Here is a 19,508-nt window from a genome sequence, read left to right as displayed (position 1 = left end):
AGCCAATACATTATTTTTGACAGCGCAATCAGTGAAGTTTTATTTTCGTTGTGTGTTACGAAAATGGAGCATCGGAATTTAGAGGTACGTTGTGCGATCAACTTTTGTGTTAAACTTGCGGAATCCGCGAGTGTGACCTTTGAAAAGTTAAAACAGGCCTATGGGGAACATAACTTATCAAGAGCACAAGTTTTCCGCTGGCACAAATCATTTTTGGAAGACCGAGAACACGTTGAAGATCAACCTCGCTCAGGGAGACCTTCAACTTCAAAATCTGACGAAAACGTTGAGCGTGTGAGGGTTCTTGTGAGATCAGACCGTCGTTTAACAATAAGGATGATGAGTAAATGGTTAAACGTTTTCACCGTACATCAAATTTTGACAGACGATTTGGACATGCGAAAGGTTTGTGCGAAATCGGCGCCGAAAAACCTAACAGGACAATCGAAGAAATGTGTGCGTTGATCTTCTTGAAAGGATTGACAATGACCAAGAATTCTTCAATCGTGTGATCACAGGTGATGATTCCTGAATATTTGAGTGCGATCCTGAAACAAAGCGAAGAGTGACACATTCCGTCATCTCGACCGAAAAAATTTCGAATAAGCAAATTAAAGATCAAAACCATGCCGATTTGCTTTTTTGACAGTAGGGGTATCGTGCATAAAGAATTGGTTCCTCCAGGACAAACTGTCATCCAAGTGTTTTACAAAGGTGTCCTTGAAAGGCTCAGGAAAAGAGCGATTCGTGTGAGACCAGACACTGCAGACAAGTGGAAGATTTATCATGACAATGTCCCATACAACACAGCCATTTTTATCAGGGAATTCTTGACCTAAAAACGCATTTCTAGAGTTTCTCAACCCCCCCCCCCCCATAAAAGGAGAAAGTCTGACTTTCTCCTTTTCCCAAAATAGAAACGTGTCTTAAAAGGACGTCGTTTTGAGACTCTGGAGAACATTCAAAAGGCTGTGACCGACCGGTTAAAAGCCCTACAAGTTGAAGCCTTTCAGCGCTGCTAACAGGAGTGGGAATAACGACTCCGCCGGTGTATAGCTGCCCAAGGGAACTACTTTGAAGGGGATAATATTGTTGTTTGAAAAAAATAAAAAACTTTGGTAAGCATAAAGTCAGTCTCATTACTTTTTTCATACACCTCGTATGAAACTTTTTCCCATACAACCATTTTCGTATTGAGTAAATTTGAAGTTTTTCTTAACTTTTAGGTGGAAATATTTTTTAACCCCCTACATAGCACCGGTGAAATTTACCTCCGCCTTCTGGAGTGCTGAAGTGATTTTTTTTTTTATTTTATTGAATACCATCTTTAAAATTTTAAAATTAAGGAAGAGACCCTCCCCTTCTAGATATGACAATTTAAAAAACTTACGTTACTTTGGGACGGAAAACTTGTTACTACCCACCCGTAAATGGTCGTAAATTATTGATTCTGTGAAGTTAGAGAAGGAACATAAAATAAATATATATAACAATTTAATATATTACTCCTATGGACGTATAGGACAAAAAAAATTGTATGAAAGAAAGATTTATTTAAATTTTATGAAATCGAATCAGATTGTTTATGACGCTTCTGTTTATACAGCTTGTGTAACAATCGACTTTTAGGATTTATTAAATTTATTATTACGAAATATTTAAATTCATATGATTTTTTTCTATTCTCGTATATATAAAGGCAATTCATTAACCTTTTTTTTTTGCATTCTTATATTCGCCGTTTTAGTAACAAGTTTAATTTTGATTACTGTAAGTCTTTACGTTTTTTATTTTATTCATTTATTATTAATATTATTGAATTTTAATGTCTACTTTTAGGTTTTTTATAAATGTATATTATTCATTCATGGTTTTTTATGTAATAATGCAATATTTAATTTATTTTTTCTTTAAAATATATGGTAATAATAACAATAAAAGTAATGAAATTGGATTCAATATGTCGTTCAATTATAATAAATCAACGTTTATTTTTTTGCTATACTAATCACCATACTTAATTTGGCACTTGTCCATTCATTTCAAAAAATATTTTCTGTATAAAACATATGTAACACCTGAAAATCGTTTTTCGTTCTCTTTTTATTAGCATTAAAGTTGAAAACAGTTTCGTGATTTTTCGAAATAATAAAATTTAGAATGCTATAAAAATTTACAGCGACATTCTCTTACCAAGTTTAATTTCGATTAAACGATTTCTAAATACAGGGTATCCCATATAAAACGCAACCAAACCTTATATTGGTAGGTATTGAAATAATAAAAACGCATATGTAAATGTAATTTTTATTATTACCATCCATTACCTTACATTTAGAGTAAATGTTGGAAGTGGCCGCCATCTTCATGAATACAAGCTTTAATTCTTTTGACAGCGTTTCTTGCAACTTTTTTCAAAGTTTGTGGCTGGATATTTAATATAGCTTGTTCAATATTGACTTTCAATCGTTCAAGTGTTCGTGGTTTGTTTCTGTAGGCTTTTTCTTTGAGGTAACCCCGTAGACAGACAAACGTCTGATCGATTTATTTGGCGAGGCGAGTAATCGGTCTTTGATTTCAGCAACTGTATCTGTATTCAACACTGACGCACATCTTTTGTGTTCCTTGTTATTAACATAACCGGTCTCTCTAAATTTTGTGACCAACCTTAATACTGATGTTTTGTTAAGAGCTGGTTTATCTGGGTACTTATGGCGAAATAAATCTTGCACTGCAAGTACGAAATTCTTGGAATTTCGTACTGAAGTACGACTCGATAATGAAAACACGTTCATCTAGCGAAAACACCATCTTGTCTCTAGCGATACATTAAACGTTATGATCGCATTGTTGTTACTATTGGTAGTGTTCTACTGCGTCGCCGCGATGTTCAGATGTTGGACGAGTTCATTTCAGGAACGAGTAGGGGTGTAAGCTTGACTTTTGAAATTTCATGGATGAGTGATTGATGGGTTGCGTTTTATATGGGACACTCTGTATTTTAATAATAATTCATATCACAAAATAAAAAATATTTATTTCTATCTGTAATCTTAACAATTAAAATAAAGTTATGTTTTTTTTAATTCTTGTGTTAAATGATTACGTACAAAGTTTACATTATAATTCTTCTTTTTTTCAGATTATATTACGTCGCAATGGATTTAAAAGTATTTATTTTATTACATATAATAATATTAATGATGATAAGTTTAATATATTGTTCTCAGCCACAGGACACCACCGTTGAACCGATTGCTAGTAAGTATAAATCGATAATTAAAATTAAAAAAAAATAATCGTTCATTAATTAATCGTAATACCAATGTATAAAAATTAGATCTTAATAAATGATAACATCCATGAAGTCCTTAGACATAAATAAAGAGTCATTTAAATTAAATTCAAAGACACCATCCATTTAAAGTTTAAACAATCGATTAGCTATTTTATCACAATATATCACATCGTACGACTGACTTGCTTTTACAAATATTTCTTGGAATTTATTTAAATATCGATAGTATAAATATCGATATACATATTTGAAATATCTTTATTACTGCTAACGATTATTTTGTGTATATATATATATATATATATATATTCGAGAATAATACATTTATAATAAATAAAATTATAATACCACTTACTGTTTGCTTTTTTAAATTCTTAAAATAATAACTTTCGTGATGGGCACCTCTTCATCAGTGTATTAACGTTGTTAAGAAAATGTAATTAAAAAAACGCTGTTATTCTCCTTCTTAGTCAGATTTTTATAACCAGACTAAGGAGTACTATCATTCTTTTTTTAATTTTAAATCTTTTTAAATGGTTTTCATACATCTGATGAAATGGTGCGCACCACAATATATATATATATATATATATATATGTAAATATATATGTTTATATAAAATTTCTGAATGCCAGTATTCCAGCCAAGAGTAGCATATACAATTCATTTAAAAAAAATGGCTTTTTTTTTACTTTTAAGGCCGCAAAGGACCACTTTATTCAGAATAATTCAAGTCATTTTTGCCGATCTTTTGGCCTTTAAGTTCTTAGCTTTTACTTTCTCCCAATATTTCGTAATTCTTAATGATCTTCCTTTTCGATCCTCTTCTGAATAAACCGTCTTTGTTTAATCAAAAGTTCTTACTTTAAAGTCGGTATTCGGATCTTTAATAACAAATTTTAATTTTTCGGATTTATTAAGTAAATCTTCGTAAGTCAAATTTAATTCTTGCACGTCTTCTTTAATTTCTTTGATCCATAACGGCGGATTTTTTAAAGACCAAAATTCTCTTAGTAATCCTATCGTGCGGTAATCTTAACAAGTGTGCGCAGAAAGAAATTCGCTTCTTTTTCATAGTATCGATTAAGGATTTCAAGTCTTCATACAGAAATTTATTAGGCGATAATCTGTACTGATTATCGTGTTTATATTCTTTGTTTATGCAGGTTCTAAGAATTCTGCGTTCAACTTTATGCAAAGGTTCAGTGCTATTTTTCTGATTTAATCTAAATAAGTCTCGCTCGCGTACGTAATTACTGGTTTATTACATAAACAGTATCTATTGTTTATTACATATATTTAACATGTATTTTTTTTAAACAAAATTCTAAATTAATAACAGATTTTGATAGTAGAAATGTAGTATATTTTACCTTTTTTGATATCAGTATCGTTTTGTTAAAAACAGTTTTATTTATATTACAGAAATTTTTGTTTTTTGAGCGGAAGAAATGATATCTGCAAGACTATTAACGTGGAGTTTACAATTTTATTGTAAATGTTTTGGATATCACTGCGTTTAAAACTTACAATTTAGAAGTTTTATTTTTTTTAACATATGTTTACGAATTTTTTTCAGATTTGACTAGAGCAATCTATCAGAGAGATATAAGTCTTTTGAAGAAAAACATAAACGAAATAATTACCCAATCATCAAAACCTAAGTTACAATATTCGGTGAAGAAATGTTATAATTGTGTACTAGCGATTATGAATAACGCGAAACAATTTACTAATTATTGTATTGGAAAAGTAACTTGGAATCCCCCGTACGGTTGTACGAATGTTCCAGAAAAAGATGAGCTTTGTGGAGATGTACGTTCATTGTATGTAAGTACAATACTTAATAACTTCCAAGAATGGACAAATCAATGCGGAAGACAACCTCAAAATGAAAGAAAAACGATATACAACAGTTTACCAGATATCATAAAATGTGGTAATAATTCAAGGGGAAATATTATCTATTCACTGTGTGCGACAAACTGGCCACCTAGTGGTAAGTAATTCTGAATGACAAATCTGTAACTTTATAAAATTGAAACTAGATAGCTGAAAGACATTGAAGAACAAATGTTGATTTTATGTTGAATTACAATCACGAAATCTACGTAACAGAAGCACAAGTATGACTTCTTGAATAAAATGTGAAATTAAAAAAATATGCAAAATAAAATCCTATAGTATGTAGTTATGATAAATAAATATTTTTTATTCCTAAATATATTCTCATATAAAGTATAATATTTCAGCGATTTGGTCTTCCTCAAAAAGAGGATGAATTTTACAACACAAAAATGAGGTGTTAGATCTTTATCTAATGCCCATAAGTAGAAATCGTAAAAACTACGAGATTTAGAAAATTAATTATGTTAACCTATCCTTATGTTTGTACAGAGTGATTTTTTAATCCTGTTACCCAATTTTAAATGTAATTTAAGAAAGGGAAATTTAGGTGGATTAAAAAAATGTATTTGTTACTTACAAAAGAGATTTAATAAAAAACTATTACTTACATAATTGTTAAAGAATATGCTCAAAGTGCCCACCTCTTGCGGTTATCCACGCACGGACTCTTTTCAGCATATTAGCAGAAACCTTTTTAAGAGTCGCATCGGAAATATTCGTGATTAAGTCTGTAATATTGACTAAGTTTATCAATAGTGTGAGGATTGTTTTTGAAGGCCTCGGACTTAATATAGCCCCACAAAAAGTAGTCAGGAGATGTGAGGTCCTTGGAGGCCATAAGTCCTTTCTTATTATTCGATCATCAAAGAACTCTTGCAGAAAATCCACGGTTTCTCGAGGCGTGCGGCATGTAGCGTCATCCTGCTGAAACCAGCAATACCGTTCTTGAGGTTCCAGGAGGGACACAAATTGGCGCACAATATTCCTGTATACTTCACCGTTTACTGCCTGTTCGAAGAATACGGGTCCGACTATACGATGACGAGATATCGCACACCACACACCAATTTTTCAGGATGCAAAGATTTGCCTTGTAAAGCGTTAGGATTTTCAACCGCCCAAATTCGACAGTTTTGACTGTTCACATAACCGTCGAGATGGATCCAAACTTCATCGCTAAAGAACACTGTGTTTAAAAATTCGATTCCGTTATCGTTTACGAGAGATCTAAACCGATGGCAATATTGTAATCGCTTCTTTAAATCTGGAGGCTGAAGCGCTTGGACTAATCGTAAGCGATACGGATACAATTTCAATTTTTAGCGGCTTTCTCAACACTCCAATATGACAAACCGACTTGCGTGGAAAGTTTTCGTAAACTTTTCCGTGTAGAATTGAGCGATCTTGTTTTCACATTCTCTAAAACGTCATCTGTCAAGCGAATCGGTCGACCGCTACGTTTTCTGTCGCAAACACTACCTGTCTCTCGAAATCGGTTTGTTAGCCTAGAAATTGACATTTTTTCTGGCGGAGAAACACCAAAAAATTTAATTTGAAATGATTCCTTTACACTCGCGTACAATTTCGTAGTAAAATATTGTTCAAGAATGAAAACAATATTCTGTTCGTAATACGACCGGAAACGGCACAAAAGAGTGCCGTTTAAAGCTCAAGGAGAATCAACTCATATACCGTATCTATACCGGTTGAGTAGTGCTACCAACATCGTGTCACAAAACAAAAATTTCCCTTTCTTAGAAAAAAATTACCAGACATTAACAATTGGGTAAGGATTAAAACCTCACCTTGCGAATGTGCAATCACCATTTGTTGAAAAAATTTCTCACCAATATGATTACAAAATGTTCTTTATCTCACTTTCAAATGAAATAAGTTTAAATGAAGTGCAGGAAAAAATGTGCATATGTAATTTAATAGTCGTACAAGGAAGTCATGTGGTGTCTATATCAGAATTTTATTTGATGTTGTATAATTTCGGTAGACCAAGATATACTATAACAATAATATTTAAGTATAAAATTTAATAATTAACAATGAAGATCCGGTAATCCAAATTCCATGGTCTTATGACTTATACATCTGGCTTTGATAATGATATGAAAAAATACACATTAACAATAAATGTCATTTTTCTACAAATTTGAAAAAAGGCTAAAAATTAAAATGTAACGAATCTTAATTAAAAAATTAAATTCTAATGACAATAAAATTTGAATGATGGAAACCAGTCCAATATTTGTGGAAATAAATTGAGGTTTAAAATTTGAATAAAAGTTAATTACTAGTAATTGTTACTCGTAATAATTGCTTTTTAAGAGAAGGTATTAAAATCATATACAGGATCTGAATGTAGTTGGGAAATACTTCCCCAGCTAGATTAAAAAATTATACAAAAAGAAAAAAATATATATATACTTACGGTAATAATAAATATATATTATTACGTGTCCAAAATTGACAATCATGTTCTTTCCTTTTGCTCTTATTTGTTGGTGTTGCTTCTTCTTACTTATTGTTTAAGAAACATTTAAGAAAAAAAAAATCATATGATTTTTGACGGGCGGTATGTTTGATTATGTAAGCATGTTCTCAGCTAAGGAGGACGCGTGCGCGCATACACCCCCTCCCATCACATACACACACAAATCCTTTTTAATAATAGACACAAAGGATTAATGATTATTTTACATAATTTTAATTGAAGCGACTAACATTGATCTCTGTACTTTTTCATTGAAGGTTAAAATATTGTTAATAAAAAATCAAAACGGAAGTAAAATTAAACAAAAAAAAAGTAATAATGGAAGATCATCTAAAAAATGAAACGCTTAACAAATACTTGTAACAACATCAATATTTACACACCATAAATTCAGTCTTTATTATTATTTTTTCATTTTATTATTTTCATTTGTAGGAGTGTTTTCAAATATATTAATTAATTATTAATATTGGATTTTTTTTGTATTAATTTTTTTTTTTTCAATCAGAGGATGCAGATGACGGAAATGGAAAAACAGACGATGATGATGTAATAACAGACAAATAAATAAAGTTTATTTTATTATTGAAACCTATAAATAAATATATTACATTTTATAATGATACATTGTAGTTTTCCTTATTTATCATTACATCATGATCTTGTGGCAAAGCGATTGCACATCTGCCTTTTATCCAGAGGTTCCTGGTTCGAATTTCAGTTAGATGTAGAATTATTCAACTACTATAAAACTCATTATTTTCACTATCACTATCAAGTAACTTAAACCTAGTTAAAGTACTTTAAATCTAATCTTTAAGTAACTTAAAACTGAACGGAAACTGCCAGAAGAGTAGTTTGAGTGCATCATTCGGCGACTTCTACTCACATCAGCAGCCAAAGTAGTGTATTCCAAACGTCACATCAATTAATTTGCAATGACTGTATCTAATTATGACGTCACTATTTTAGTATAAAGAAATATTTTCTGGTAATTTTTTATTACAAATAAAATTATTTATGCCTAATATATTGTTCAAGATATATATAAAGAAATTTATTTATTGAATACATGTTTTTTCCAAGTATGTTAAACTAAGGTTTTCCTATAGATAAACTAACAATGACCTACCATAATACAGAAGTATATGAAGTGAGTTGTTTATTTATTGTAGGCTAAAAAGAAATGATTTTCATTGACGTGGCATATTTGTTTACGAAAAGTATTTTTAAATTTCAGGTACACACCAGTCATCCGTTGTAATGAATCATTTGCTGTGATTGTACAACAATCGTCATTCCAGAATATATATTGCTGTGATTGGGCAACAATCGTCAATCCGGAATATTATATTTCTTTAGTTACTTTTCGGTTCACATTCTATAGAATCAGTGACATTATTCGTCATCAATGAATGGTAAAGCGATTCGAAGACAGTCAAAAAATATTATTTTTAGTGTGTGTAATTATCTGAAAAATCTCCTGCAAAATAAGGCTAAAGAAACTATTCTCGAAACATTTACATCTACCCAGCAAGTAACGTCAACTGTTTGCTCGTGCAGCTTTCGCAAGGTGCAAAGAATATCTGTCGAAGCCCGCGAGAGCTTATCTGCTGGATCTGTAATCAATGAAATCTGTGATGTCAATGTCAAAAAATTGACAGTTTCATTTATATCTCCTAATAAGAGAACACCTATATGATAATGAGCCCCACGAATAGTCAAGAGCGTTGAAATTGCCCATTATTACGCAGGGAAAAGGAATTTGTGAAAACAGACTGGTCAGATCATTCTCACTGACCTCGGAATTTAGGGAAGGTACAAGTTACAGATATTAATTTAAGATGGTTCCAATACCTTCACTGCTACCGCAGGGATGTTTACAGCCCGTGAATCCGCGGGACTAATACGTCTTCTTTCAGGAAAATTAGCAATACTTTCATGACCTTTTTTTACAGTTTGATGATCGTATCTCTCGCAGACGTAGACGCGAAAAGACACTTCATCCTGGGGACAAAGATGAGTTTCCTACAAATATAACATCAATGGATTTGCTTTTGGTAGGATTTCGATATTGTCTCGGTAAATACGGAGACTGAAAGCATTCCAATGAATAATATTGGTACCCATCAAACTTTTTTTTCTATTGTATATAAAACTCTGGGTGCAGATTATTTGTAAGGTGTTATCCAGTTTCCTTTTTTTTATTAATAACTTTTAGGAAGTGCTTTGCATCTTCGGGAACTTCATTCGTCACCATATCCTAGAGTTGGTGGTAGGATATGGAAGCCTGGTAGGTCAGAGGTACCACACATACCAAGCGACGATTTTTTAATAGTTCCCTTTATAGATATCTTGGTAGTTTGCTGCGTAGTTGGTGCAAGAGGAACTTTATTTGGTGGTTTACCAACTAAAGTAGTTTTCGGTAAACCACTGCCAAACTTTCCACCAAAAATACCCTTATTGTTGCATGTATTATTAGTTAGCTCTGAAATAGTGGTTGTGATCAAGATAACTTGATCAGATAACTACAGAACCAGCTGTTTTAATTTACTGCAGGATTCAAATTGCTGATTACCTGCATTTGCAGAGGTTTACTTTGATGTAGCGGCAGCAAAAGAGACATCTGGTTTAACCAGGTTCCGGGAGTTCTGTGTCGGATATCCTTTTCTTCGGGCCGGAATTAACACCTTCTGCTTGGTACAAATTTTGAGAATTACCTTTCCTTCTTTAAAGATTGGTTAATCTCGTGAACAAGCTGAATGTAATCCCTACAGATAAAACATTTTTCTTCCAAGCAGTTAGTGTCGTTGTGATGTTTTACGCATTGATCACATATTATAGTATTTGAACAAGAAGTTGTAATGTGGCTATTGAAACTGGAAACATCACCGTGAGTTGGGGATGAATGGTCGTACTCTAACTAACAGGTAACCAACCTAATTTTATTTTCTCTAGTGATCAACGTTAATGTACGGGAAGAAGTAGGCTCCTCCATCCGCCGTAACGTTTCATTATTCTGTTCACCTCTATAAAACCTTGGGGATAATTTCACTAAAGTCGATCACCAAAAGATCGCAGGAAAATATTATCCTTCGGCTGGTATCCAAGGTTTTGTGGCATACTGCACGAAGTATATTTATGCCACCCATAGACGTAAGAACGATCGACTCTAGTCGTCACTAAAAGTCTCTATCAGTATCGATCTGTCTCTTAATTTTCTTACGTTTTTTGGAAACCACTTGAATCTGTTTCTACCTTATTTATTAGGAAAGCGAGACCTTATGAAAGGAACCTTTCAGATCATATAGTTTAGCCTTCCTCATTATTCCAAAGAAATAAAAGTCTAGTGTTTGTTATTGGAAATGGGTTGTGTTACCGTTTAAACTATTATTTTCTTCAGAAATGTTAAATATGTACTATTTACAGAGTAAATATGGCCCTTCCGAAGACGTCTGCAGTTAACACGAGTCGGGCCCGCCGACTTTTTAATATACTCCTCTTGTTTATGTCTCTGATCCACAAAGTGGAAGCACAATACCAAACATAATTACACAGTTCAGGTTTGTGTCCAGACTGGCAGCATTTCTAACAACTTGAACATCTACAAATTCTTTGGCCTTAACACGAATGAAAGTCAGTAAACTACGTGCTTCCAGATTTGATGCCTTAAAAAAGTTCCGAACTCACCTGGAAGAGAACAACGTGGCTGACGTTGGTCTCCCGCTGGTCGAGGGAGGCTCATGGGAGGAGGGTGAATACCAAGCCACTTAAGCATGCAGGCTACTCGAGCTAAAGTGTCATGCGGCGAGTCGGCGTATCGATGTCTCGAACACGAAATATGTTCTGTCCTCACAGAGACAATTATAAGGGGAATCACTTTTTCTAATTTTTCTGACTTCGTGTTTGTCCGAGAACAAAACCACTCCGGATCTCCACCGATCCGAGCCTCCACTATCTCCTGACCCCAAATCCAGAAAACCTTAAAAATTATCCCCTCCCGTTAAAAAAATCTTCGCCAGGGAAAATCTTTCCTTTTCTAGGCGTTTCACTTTTTATTTGGGTAGGTTATTTTAGATCAAGGATTAGGAATGGTCAGAACAGGAGTGAAACGCCTAGAAACGGAAGGATTTCCATGGCGAAAATTTTATTTGGCCGGGGGAAGTTTTGGTGTTTTTTGGAATCGGAGTCAGGAGATAGAGGAGGCCCGGATCGGTTGAGATCCGGGGAGGTTTTTATCTGGGACGATTAGGAAGTGAGAAAAACTAGAAAAAGTGATCCCCCTTCTGTCAGTACTTAGAATATATTTCGTGTTCGAAAAAATCGAATATCGGACGAAAACGTCGAGCGTGTGAGGGTTCTAGTGGGATCAGACCGTCGTTTAACAATAAGGATGATTAGTGAACGGTTAAATTTAAACGTTTTCACCGTACATCAAATTTTTACAGACGATTTGAGCATGCAAAGGTTTTTGCGAAATTGGTGCCAAAATACTTCACGACGTAACAGAAGGACAATCGAAGATACGTGTGCGTTGATCTCCTTGAAAGCATCGACAATGACCAAGAATTCTTCGATCGTGTGAACACAGGTGATGAATCCTGGATATTTGAGTGCGATCCAGAAACAAAGCGGCAACGCGAAGAGTGGCACAATCCGTCATCTCCTCGACCGAAAAAATGTCGAATGAGCAAATCAAAGATCAAAACCGTGCCGATTTTCTTTTCTGACAGTAGGGGTATCGTGCATAAAGAATTGGTTCCTCCAGGACAAACTGTCATCCAAGTGTTTTACAAAGGTGTCCTTGAAAGGCTCAGGAAAAGAGCGATTCGCGTGAGACCAGACATTGTAGACAGGTAGCTGTTTCATCATGACAATACCCCGTGTCACATGACCACTTACATCATTTTTTACCTCAGAACGCATTCCTACGGTTCCTCAACCCTCCCTATTCACATGAATTGAGTCCTTCTGATTTTGTCCTTTTCCCGAAATTGAAACGTGTCTTAAAAGGACGTCATTTTGGAACTCTAGAGAACATTCAAAAGACTATGACCGACCGGTTAACAGCCCTACCAGTTGAAGCATTCCAGCGCTGGTACCAGGAATGGGAACAACTACCCCGCCGGTGTATAGCTGCCCAAGGGAACTACTTTGAAAGGGATAATATTGTTGTTTAAAAAAAGTAAAAAAACTTTGGTAAGTAAAAAGTCAGTCTCATTACTCTTTCTCACACACCTCGTATGAAACTTTTTTCACATGTAACCATGGTCGTATAGAGTAAATATGAAGTTTATTCTTAACTTTAAGGTGGAAATATTTTTAAACCCCTACATAGCACCGGTGAAATCTACCTCCGCCTTCTGGAGTGCTGAAGTGAATTTTTTTTTTATTTTATTGAATACCATCTTTAAAATTTAAAAATTAAGCAAGAGACCTTCCACTTCTAGATATGACAATTTAAAAAAACTTACGTTACATACGTAAATAACTTACGTTACTTCGGGACGGACAACTTGTTACTACCCAAACGTTTGTCGTAAATTACTGATTCTTTGAAGTTACAGAAGGAACAATAAATAAATATATATAACAATTTAATATATTACTCCTATTGACTTATAGGATAAAAAAAATTGTATGAAAGAAAGATTTATTTAAATTTTAGGAAATCGAATCGGATTGTTTATGACGCTTCTGTTTATACAGCTTGTGTAACAATCGACATCTAGGATTTATTAAATTTATTATTACGAAATATTTAAATTCATATGATTTGTCCTATTCTCGTGTTTATAAAGGCAATTCATTAAGCATTTTTTTTTTGTATTCTTATATTCGCCGTTTTAGTAACAAGTTTAATTTTGATTACTGTAAGTCTTTACGTTTTTTAATTTTATTCATTTATTATTAATATTATTAAATTTTAATGTCTATTTTTAGGTTTTTTTATAAATATATATTATTCATTAATGGTTTTTTATGTAATAGTACAATATTTAATTAATTTTTCTTTAAAATATATGGTAATAATAACAATAAAAGTAATGGAATTGGGTTCAATATGTCGTTTAATTATAATAAATCAACGTTTTTCTTTTTACTATACTAATCACCAAACATAATTTGGCACTTGTCCATTGATTTCACAAATATTTTCTGTATAAAACATATGTAACACCTGAAAATCGTTTTTCGTTTACTTTTTATTAGCATTAAAGTTGAAAACAGTTCTTCGTGACATTTTCGAAAAAGTAAAATTCGGAATGTTATAAAAATTTACAGCGACATTCTCCTACCAAGTTTAATTTCCATTCAACGATTTCTAAATATATCAGCATAGATCTCATAGATTTTATACAGAAGAATTGAGAGGAGAGTGGAAGAAGTGTTAGGAGAAGACCAATTTGGTTTCAGGAAAAGTATAGGGACAAGGGAAGCAATTTTAGGCCTCAGATTAATAGTAGAAGGAAGATTAAAGAAAAACAAACCGACATACTTGGCGTTTATAGACCTAGAAAAGGCATTCGATAACGTAGACTGGAATAAAATGTTCAGCATTTTAAAAAAATTAGGGTTCAAATACAGAGATAGAAGAACAATTGCTAACATGTACAGGAACCAAACAGCAACAATAACAATTGAAGAACATAAGAAAGAAGCCCTAATAAGAAAGGGAGTCCGACAAGGATGTTCCCTAACTCCGTTACTTTTTAATCTTTACATGGAACTAGCAGTTAATGATGTTAAAGAACAATTTAGATTCGGAGTAACAGTACAAGGTGAAAAGATAAAGATGCTACGATTTGCTGATGATATAGTAATTCTAGCCGAGAGTAAAAAGGATTTAGAAGAAACAATGAACGGCATAGATGAAGTCCTACGCAAGAACTATCGCATGAAAATAAACAAGAACAAAACAAAAGTAATGAAATGTAGTAAAAATAACAAAGATGGACCACTGAATGTGAAATTAGGAGGAGAAAAGATTATGGAGGTAGAAGAATTTTGTTATTTGGGAAGTAAAATTACTAAAGATGGACGAAGCAGGAGCGATATAAAATGCCGAATAGCACAAGCTAAACGAGCCTTCAGTAAGAAATATAATTTGTTTACATCAAAAATTAATTTAAATCTCAGGAAAAGATTTTTGAAAGTGTATGTTTGGAGTGTCGCTTTATATGGAAGTGAAACTTGGACGATAGGAGTATCTGAGAAGAAAAGATTAGAAGCTTTTGAAATGCGGTGCTATAGGAGAATGTTAAAAATCAGATGGGTGGATAAAGTGACAAATGAAGAGGTATTGCGGCAAATAGATGAAGAAAGAAGCATTTGGAAAAATATAGTTAAAAGAAGAGACAGACTTATAGGCCACATACTAAGGCATCCTGGAATAGTCGCTTTAATATTGGAAGGACAGGTAGAAGGGAAAAATTGTGTAGGCAGGCCACGTTTGGAATATGTAAAACAAATTGTTGGGGATGTAGGATGTAGAGGGTATACTGAAATGAAACGACTAGCACTAGATAGGGAATCTTGGAGAGCTGCATCAAACCAGTCAAATGACTGAAGACAAAAAAAAAAGATCTCAAGGTATATAATAAATATATCTCATTCTAAATGCAGTCAGCGTTACTGCATTTAGATTAAAAACCGGATATGATTCTCCGACAACGAAATTGTGGATGAATCTGCAGACCTGCAGAGCACTGGACCACTCGCAGGGTGATGATGAAGGGGCCCTGTTTATACAGAAGCCCGTCTATACTGGTCGGCGCGTCACAAAATGGCTCAACAGCCAAGAGTGAGCGTTGGCTATTAAGTATCTTATTTATTAAATTAGTGCGAAATTGGACAATTAGTTAATATTAATTTGGTTACTGATACAAAATTAGGGCCGGAAAGAATACGCTTCAAATCGATTTTTTACTCAAAATTACATTGTAAAATACAGGCAACATCTATTTTATCAAAGCAAATTTATGTTTGTATATTTTAATAATATAATTCATATCACAAAATAAAAAATATTTATTTCTATCTGTAATCTTAACAATTAAAATAAAGTTATGTTTTTTTTTTAATTCTTGTGTTAAATGATTACGTACAAAGTTTACATTATAATTCTTCTTTTTTCAGATTATATTACGTCGCAATGGATTTAAAAGTATTTACTGTATTAAATATAATAATATTAATGATGACAAGTTTAATATATTGTTCTCAGCCACAGGACACCACCGTTGAACCGATTGATAGTAAGTATAAATCGATAATTAAAATTAAAAAGAAAAATAATCCCACATTAATTAATCGTAATAACAAATATATAAAAATTAGATCGTAGTAAATGATAACATTCATGAAATACTTTGACGTAAATAAAGAGTCATTTAAATTAAATTCCACGACACCATCCATTTAAAGTTTAAACAATCGATTAGCTATTTTATCACAATATGTCACATACGATTGACTTTCTTTTACAAATATTTCTTGGAATTTATTTAAACAAGTATAGATATCGATATACATATTTGAAATATCTTTATTATTGCTAACGATAATTTGCGTTTAAAAAAAAATCTTTTCATGTAAACATTTTTAAAATGGTCGGTTTTGCATCTCGGGTGGTTATTCTTACCAGTATATTCATCATGAATCTATTGGCTAAACATTTTTCTGCATTCTATATCCGGAGTCTACAATAAAAATAAAAAAAATTGTAGGCGTTTCTTGATAGCTCTATATATATAATAACAACTTTCAAAACGTTTTGATAAATATTTAAACTGAAGGGAGATTTGTTGGTTTGCTTGGCATTTCTCCTGCCACCATTCCATTCCGTCGCCCTAAAGCATAAGACCAAATGCCTGTGCCACAAAGAGCAGCAACTCCCTATCTTCGCCGAAGACCAGCTCTTCTCAGCTAATGCAAAAAACGGCCCTTTTCAGCCACCATAACGTTATGAATTAGGAGCAGTTGAATTCATAAAAAAATGTGTTTTTTGAATCTATTTTTGGCGTTTTACATGGGATATCATAAAAACTAAGAGAGAGATACAGTTCTGGAATCTATTTTTGTCGATTTCGCAGCTCAAAAACCATAAGAAACAATTGAATTTGCCCCTTAATTGACCTTCCTAGAATTTCAGAAAGCATTAATTTACCCGGAGGAACTGAAACTCGGGCGAAATCTTTCATCCTGTATAACTTGCTAACGAAGCGTTTTCGGACTTATGTTTATATGAACTTTTTTCTTATTTTTAGCATCTAGAATGAGTTGTCTATCCTAAAGTATTGCCTTATCCTCCTGAATCACCTGTATGTAATACATATCACATTTGCAGAAATAACACAATTCTTATGATTATTCGTTGTTTAATGAATGAAATCGGGCGGGTAAGAGTTTTATAACAAATTTTTATTATTTTTTTCTTGCTTATTATACGGAACGCTTAAACATTGTGTATTATTTATTATTTTATACCTATTTTCTATTACATATAATTAACATGTATTTTTTTAAAAGAAAATTATAAATTAATAACAGATTTTGATAATAGAAATGTAGTATATTAACTTTTTTGATATCGTTTTTAACAAAACGATACTTTTGTTAAAAACAGTTTTATTTATATTACAAAAATTTTTGTTTTTTGAACGGACGAAATGATATCTGCAAGACTATTAACGTACGGTTTACGATTTCATTGTAAATGTTTTGGATATCGCTGCGTTTAAATCTTACAATTTAAAAGTTTTATGTTTTTTAACATATGTTTACAAATTTTTTCAGATTTAAATAGAACAACGAATCGGACAGAGGTATGGCTTTTGGAGATACACATAAGTGAAATATTTAAACAGTTATCACAATCTAATTTACAACAATATTCGGTGAAGAGATGTTTAAATTGTATACTAGCAGTTTTGAAAGATGCGAAATATTTTACTGACTATTGTAATGGAAAAGGATCTTGGACTCCCTCGGACGGTTGTGCGAATGTTCCAGACAAAAATAAACTTTGTGGAGATATACGTTCATTGTATTTAGGTATAATATATAAAGACTTTGACGATTGGGATAAAAACTGCGTAGTACAACCTGACGATGAAAGAAAAACGATATTCAAGAGTATACCAGCTGTCATAAAATGTCGTGGTTTTTCAAGACCAAATAGTATCTATTCAATGTGTTTGACAAAGCGGGAGCCTAATGGTAAGTAATTCTGAATTGCATTATTAATTAATTAATAATCTGTAACGTTATAAAATTGAAACTAGATAGCTGAAAGATATTGAAGACCAAATGTTGATTTTATGTTGAATTACATACAGGAAATCTACGTAACGGAAGCACAAGTATGACTTACTGAATAAAATGTAAAATAAAAAAATATGCAAAATAAATGCTATACTATGTAGTTATGATAAATAAATATTTTTTATCCCTAAATATATTCTCATACAAAGTATAATATTTGAGCGATTTGGGCTCCCTCAAAAAATCAGGATGAATTTTATAATATAAAAATGAGGTGTTAAATCTTTATCTAACTACCATAAGTACAAATCGTTAAAACTACGAGATTTAGAAAATTAATTATGTTAACTTATCCTTATGTTTGTAGTACGAATGTGGAATCACAATTTGCTGAAAAATTTTCTCACCAATCTAATTAAGATACAATTACAAAATGTTCTTTTAAGTTATAAATATTACCTTTCAGATTATTTTTAAATCTGAAAAAAATATTTCTTAATTTTTCAGAAAATTACTTTGCAAATAATCGGTTTTTACTTTAGAGATAACCTCTCGTACATATATATATACATAGCTTGCATCCTATTAATCGTGTACGTAAATATATGCTCAATATAATTTTCAACAACGGCATTTGAATTGATTAATTCTTTAAATTAATTTATCGAGGGTTAAAATATTATTAATTTAAATGAAAACAGAAGTAAAATTATACAAGAAAAAAGTAATAATGGTAAATCATATTAAATAATGAAACGTTTAACAATTACTTGTAACGACATCAATATTAACACACCATAAATTCAATTTATAATTTTTTCATTATTATTTATTATTTTTCATTTGTAGGAGTGTTTTCAAATATATTAATTAATTATTAATACTGGATTTTTTTTGTATTATTTTTTTTTTTCAATCAGAGGATTCAGATGACGGAAATGGAAAAACAGACGTTGATGATGTAATATCAGACAAATAAATAAAGTTAATTTTATTATTGAAACCTCTAAATAAATAAATTACATTTTATGATGATACATTGTAGTTTTCCTTATTTATCATTACATTATGATCTTGTGGCAAAGCGATTGCATCTCTGCTTTCACCCAGCGGTTTCAGGTTCGAATTTCAATTAGATGCGTCATTATACAACTACTATAAAACTCATTATTTTTACTATCAGTATCAAGTAACTTAAACCTAGTTAAAGTACCTTAAATGTAATATTTACGTATTTTAAAACTGAACGGAAACTGCCAGAAGAGTAGTTTGAGTGAATCATTCGGCGACTTCTCCTCACATCAGCAGCCAAAGTAGTGTATTCCAAACGTCACATCAATTAATTTGCAATGACTGCATTGTATAAGATTATGACGTCATTATTATAGTATAAAGAAATATTTTCTGGTAATTTTTTATTACAAATAAAATTATTTATGCCTAATATGATGTTCAAGATATATTTGAAGAAATTATTTATTGAAAATATGATTTTTCCAAGTATTAAACTAAGGTTTACCTATAAGTAAACAG

At 32.0% G+C, this 19,508-nt stretch overlaps 2 protein-coding genes across 2 annotated transcripts; both read left to right on the top strand.

Annotated features, from left to right (window-relative positions):
* The first annotated feature begins 1,736 nt into the window (after positions 1 to 1,736).
* On the top strand, positions 1,737 to 8,334 carry LOC142333967 (uncharacterized). The gene is made up of 4 exons (XM_075381621.1): positions 1,737 to 1,770; positions 3,143 to 3,261; positions 4,878 to 5,297; positions 8,218 to 8,334. Exons 2-4 carry the CDS (start codon positions 3,159 to 3,161, stop codon positions 8,274 to 8,276), a joined length of 582 nt encoding a protein of 193 aa, XP_075237736.1. The 5' UTR covers positions 1,737 to 1,770; positions 3,143 to 3,158; the 3' UTR covers positions 8,277 to 8,334.
* Positions 8,335 to 13,549: 5,215 nt separating this feature from the next.
* LOC142334111 (uncharacterized) lies at positions 13,550 to 18,979 on the top strand. The gene is made up of 4 exons (XM_075381821.1): positions 13,550 to 13,582; positions 15,849 to 15,967; positions 17,508 to 17,930; positions 18,896 to 18,979. Exons 2-4 carry the CDS (start codon positions 15,865 to 15,867, stop codon positions 18,952 to 18,954), a joined length of 585 nt encoding a protein of 194 aa, XP_075237936.1. The 5' UTR covers positions 13,550 to 13,582; positions 15,849 to 15,864; the 3' UTR covers positions 18,955 to 18,979.
* The last annotated feature ends 529 nt before the right edge of the window (positions 18,980 to 19,508 follow it).

This window comes from Lycorma delicatula, chromosome 13 (genome assembly GCF_047948215.1).
Source record: "Lycorma delicatula isolate Av1 chromosome 13, ASM4794821v1, whole genome shotgun sequence".
In the NCBI taxonomy this organism is placed as follows: domain Eukaryota; kingdom Metazoa; phylum Arthropoda; class Insecta; order Hemiptera; family Fulgoridae; genus Lycorma; species Lycorma delicatula.
Note: the sequence above shows the minus strand (reverse complement) of the source record. Positions and strands in the feature narration are given on the sequence as shown.

Coding starts and splice junctions, on each gene's coding strand:
- LOC142333967 (XM_075381621.1), top strand. CDS start 3,159: ATGGATTTAAAAGTATTTATTTTATTACATATAATAATATTAATGATG. Junction 3,262..4,877: donor CACCGTTGAACCGATTGCTA/GTAAGTATAAAT, acceptor AATTTTTTTCAG/ATTTGACTAGAGCAATCTAT. Junction 5,298..8,217: donor GACAAACTGGCCACCTAGTG/GTAAGTAATTCT, acceptor TTTTTCAATCAG/AGGATGCAGATGACGGAAAT.
- LOC142334111 (XM_075381821.1), top strand. CDS start 15,865: ATGGATTTAAAAGTATTTACTGTATTAAATATAATAATATTAATGATG. Junction 15,968..17,507: donor CACCGTTGAACCGATTGATA/GTAAGTATAAAT, acceptor AAATTTTTTCAG/ATTTAAATAGAACAACGAAT. Junction 17,931..18,895: donor GACAAAGCGGGAGCCTAATG/GTAAGTAATTCT, acceptor TTTTTCAATCAG/AGGATTCAGATGACGGAAAT.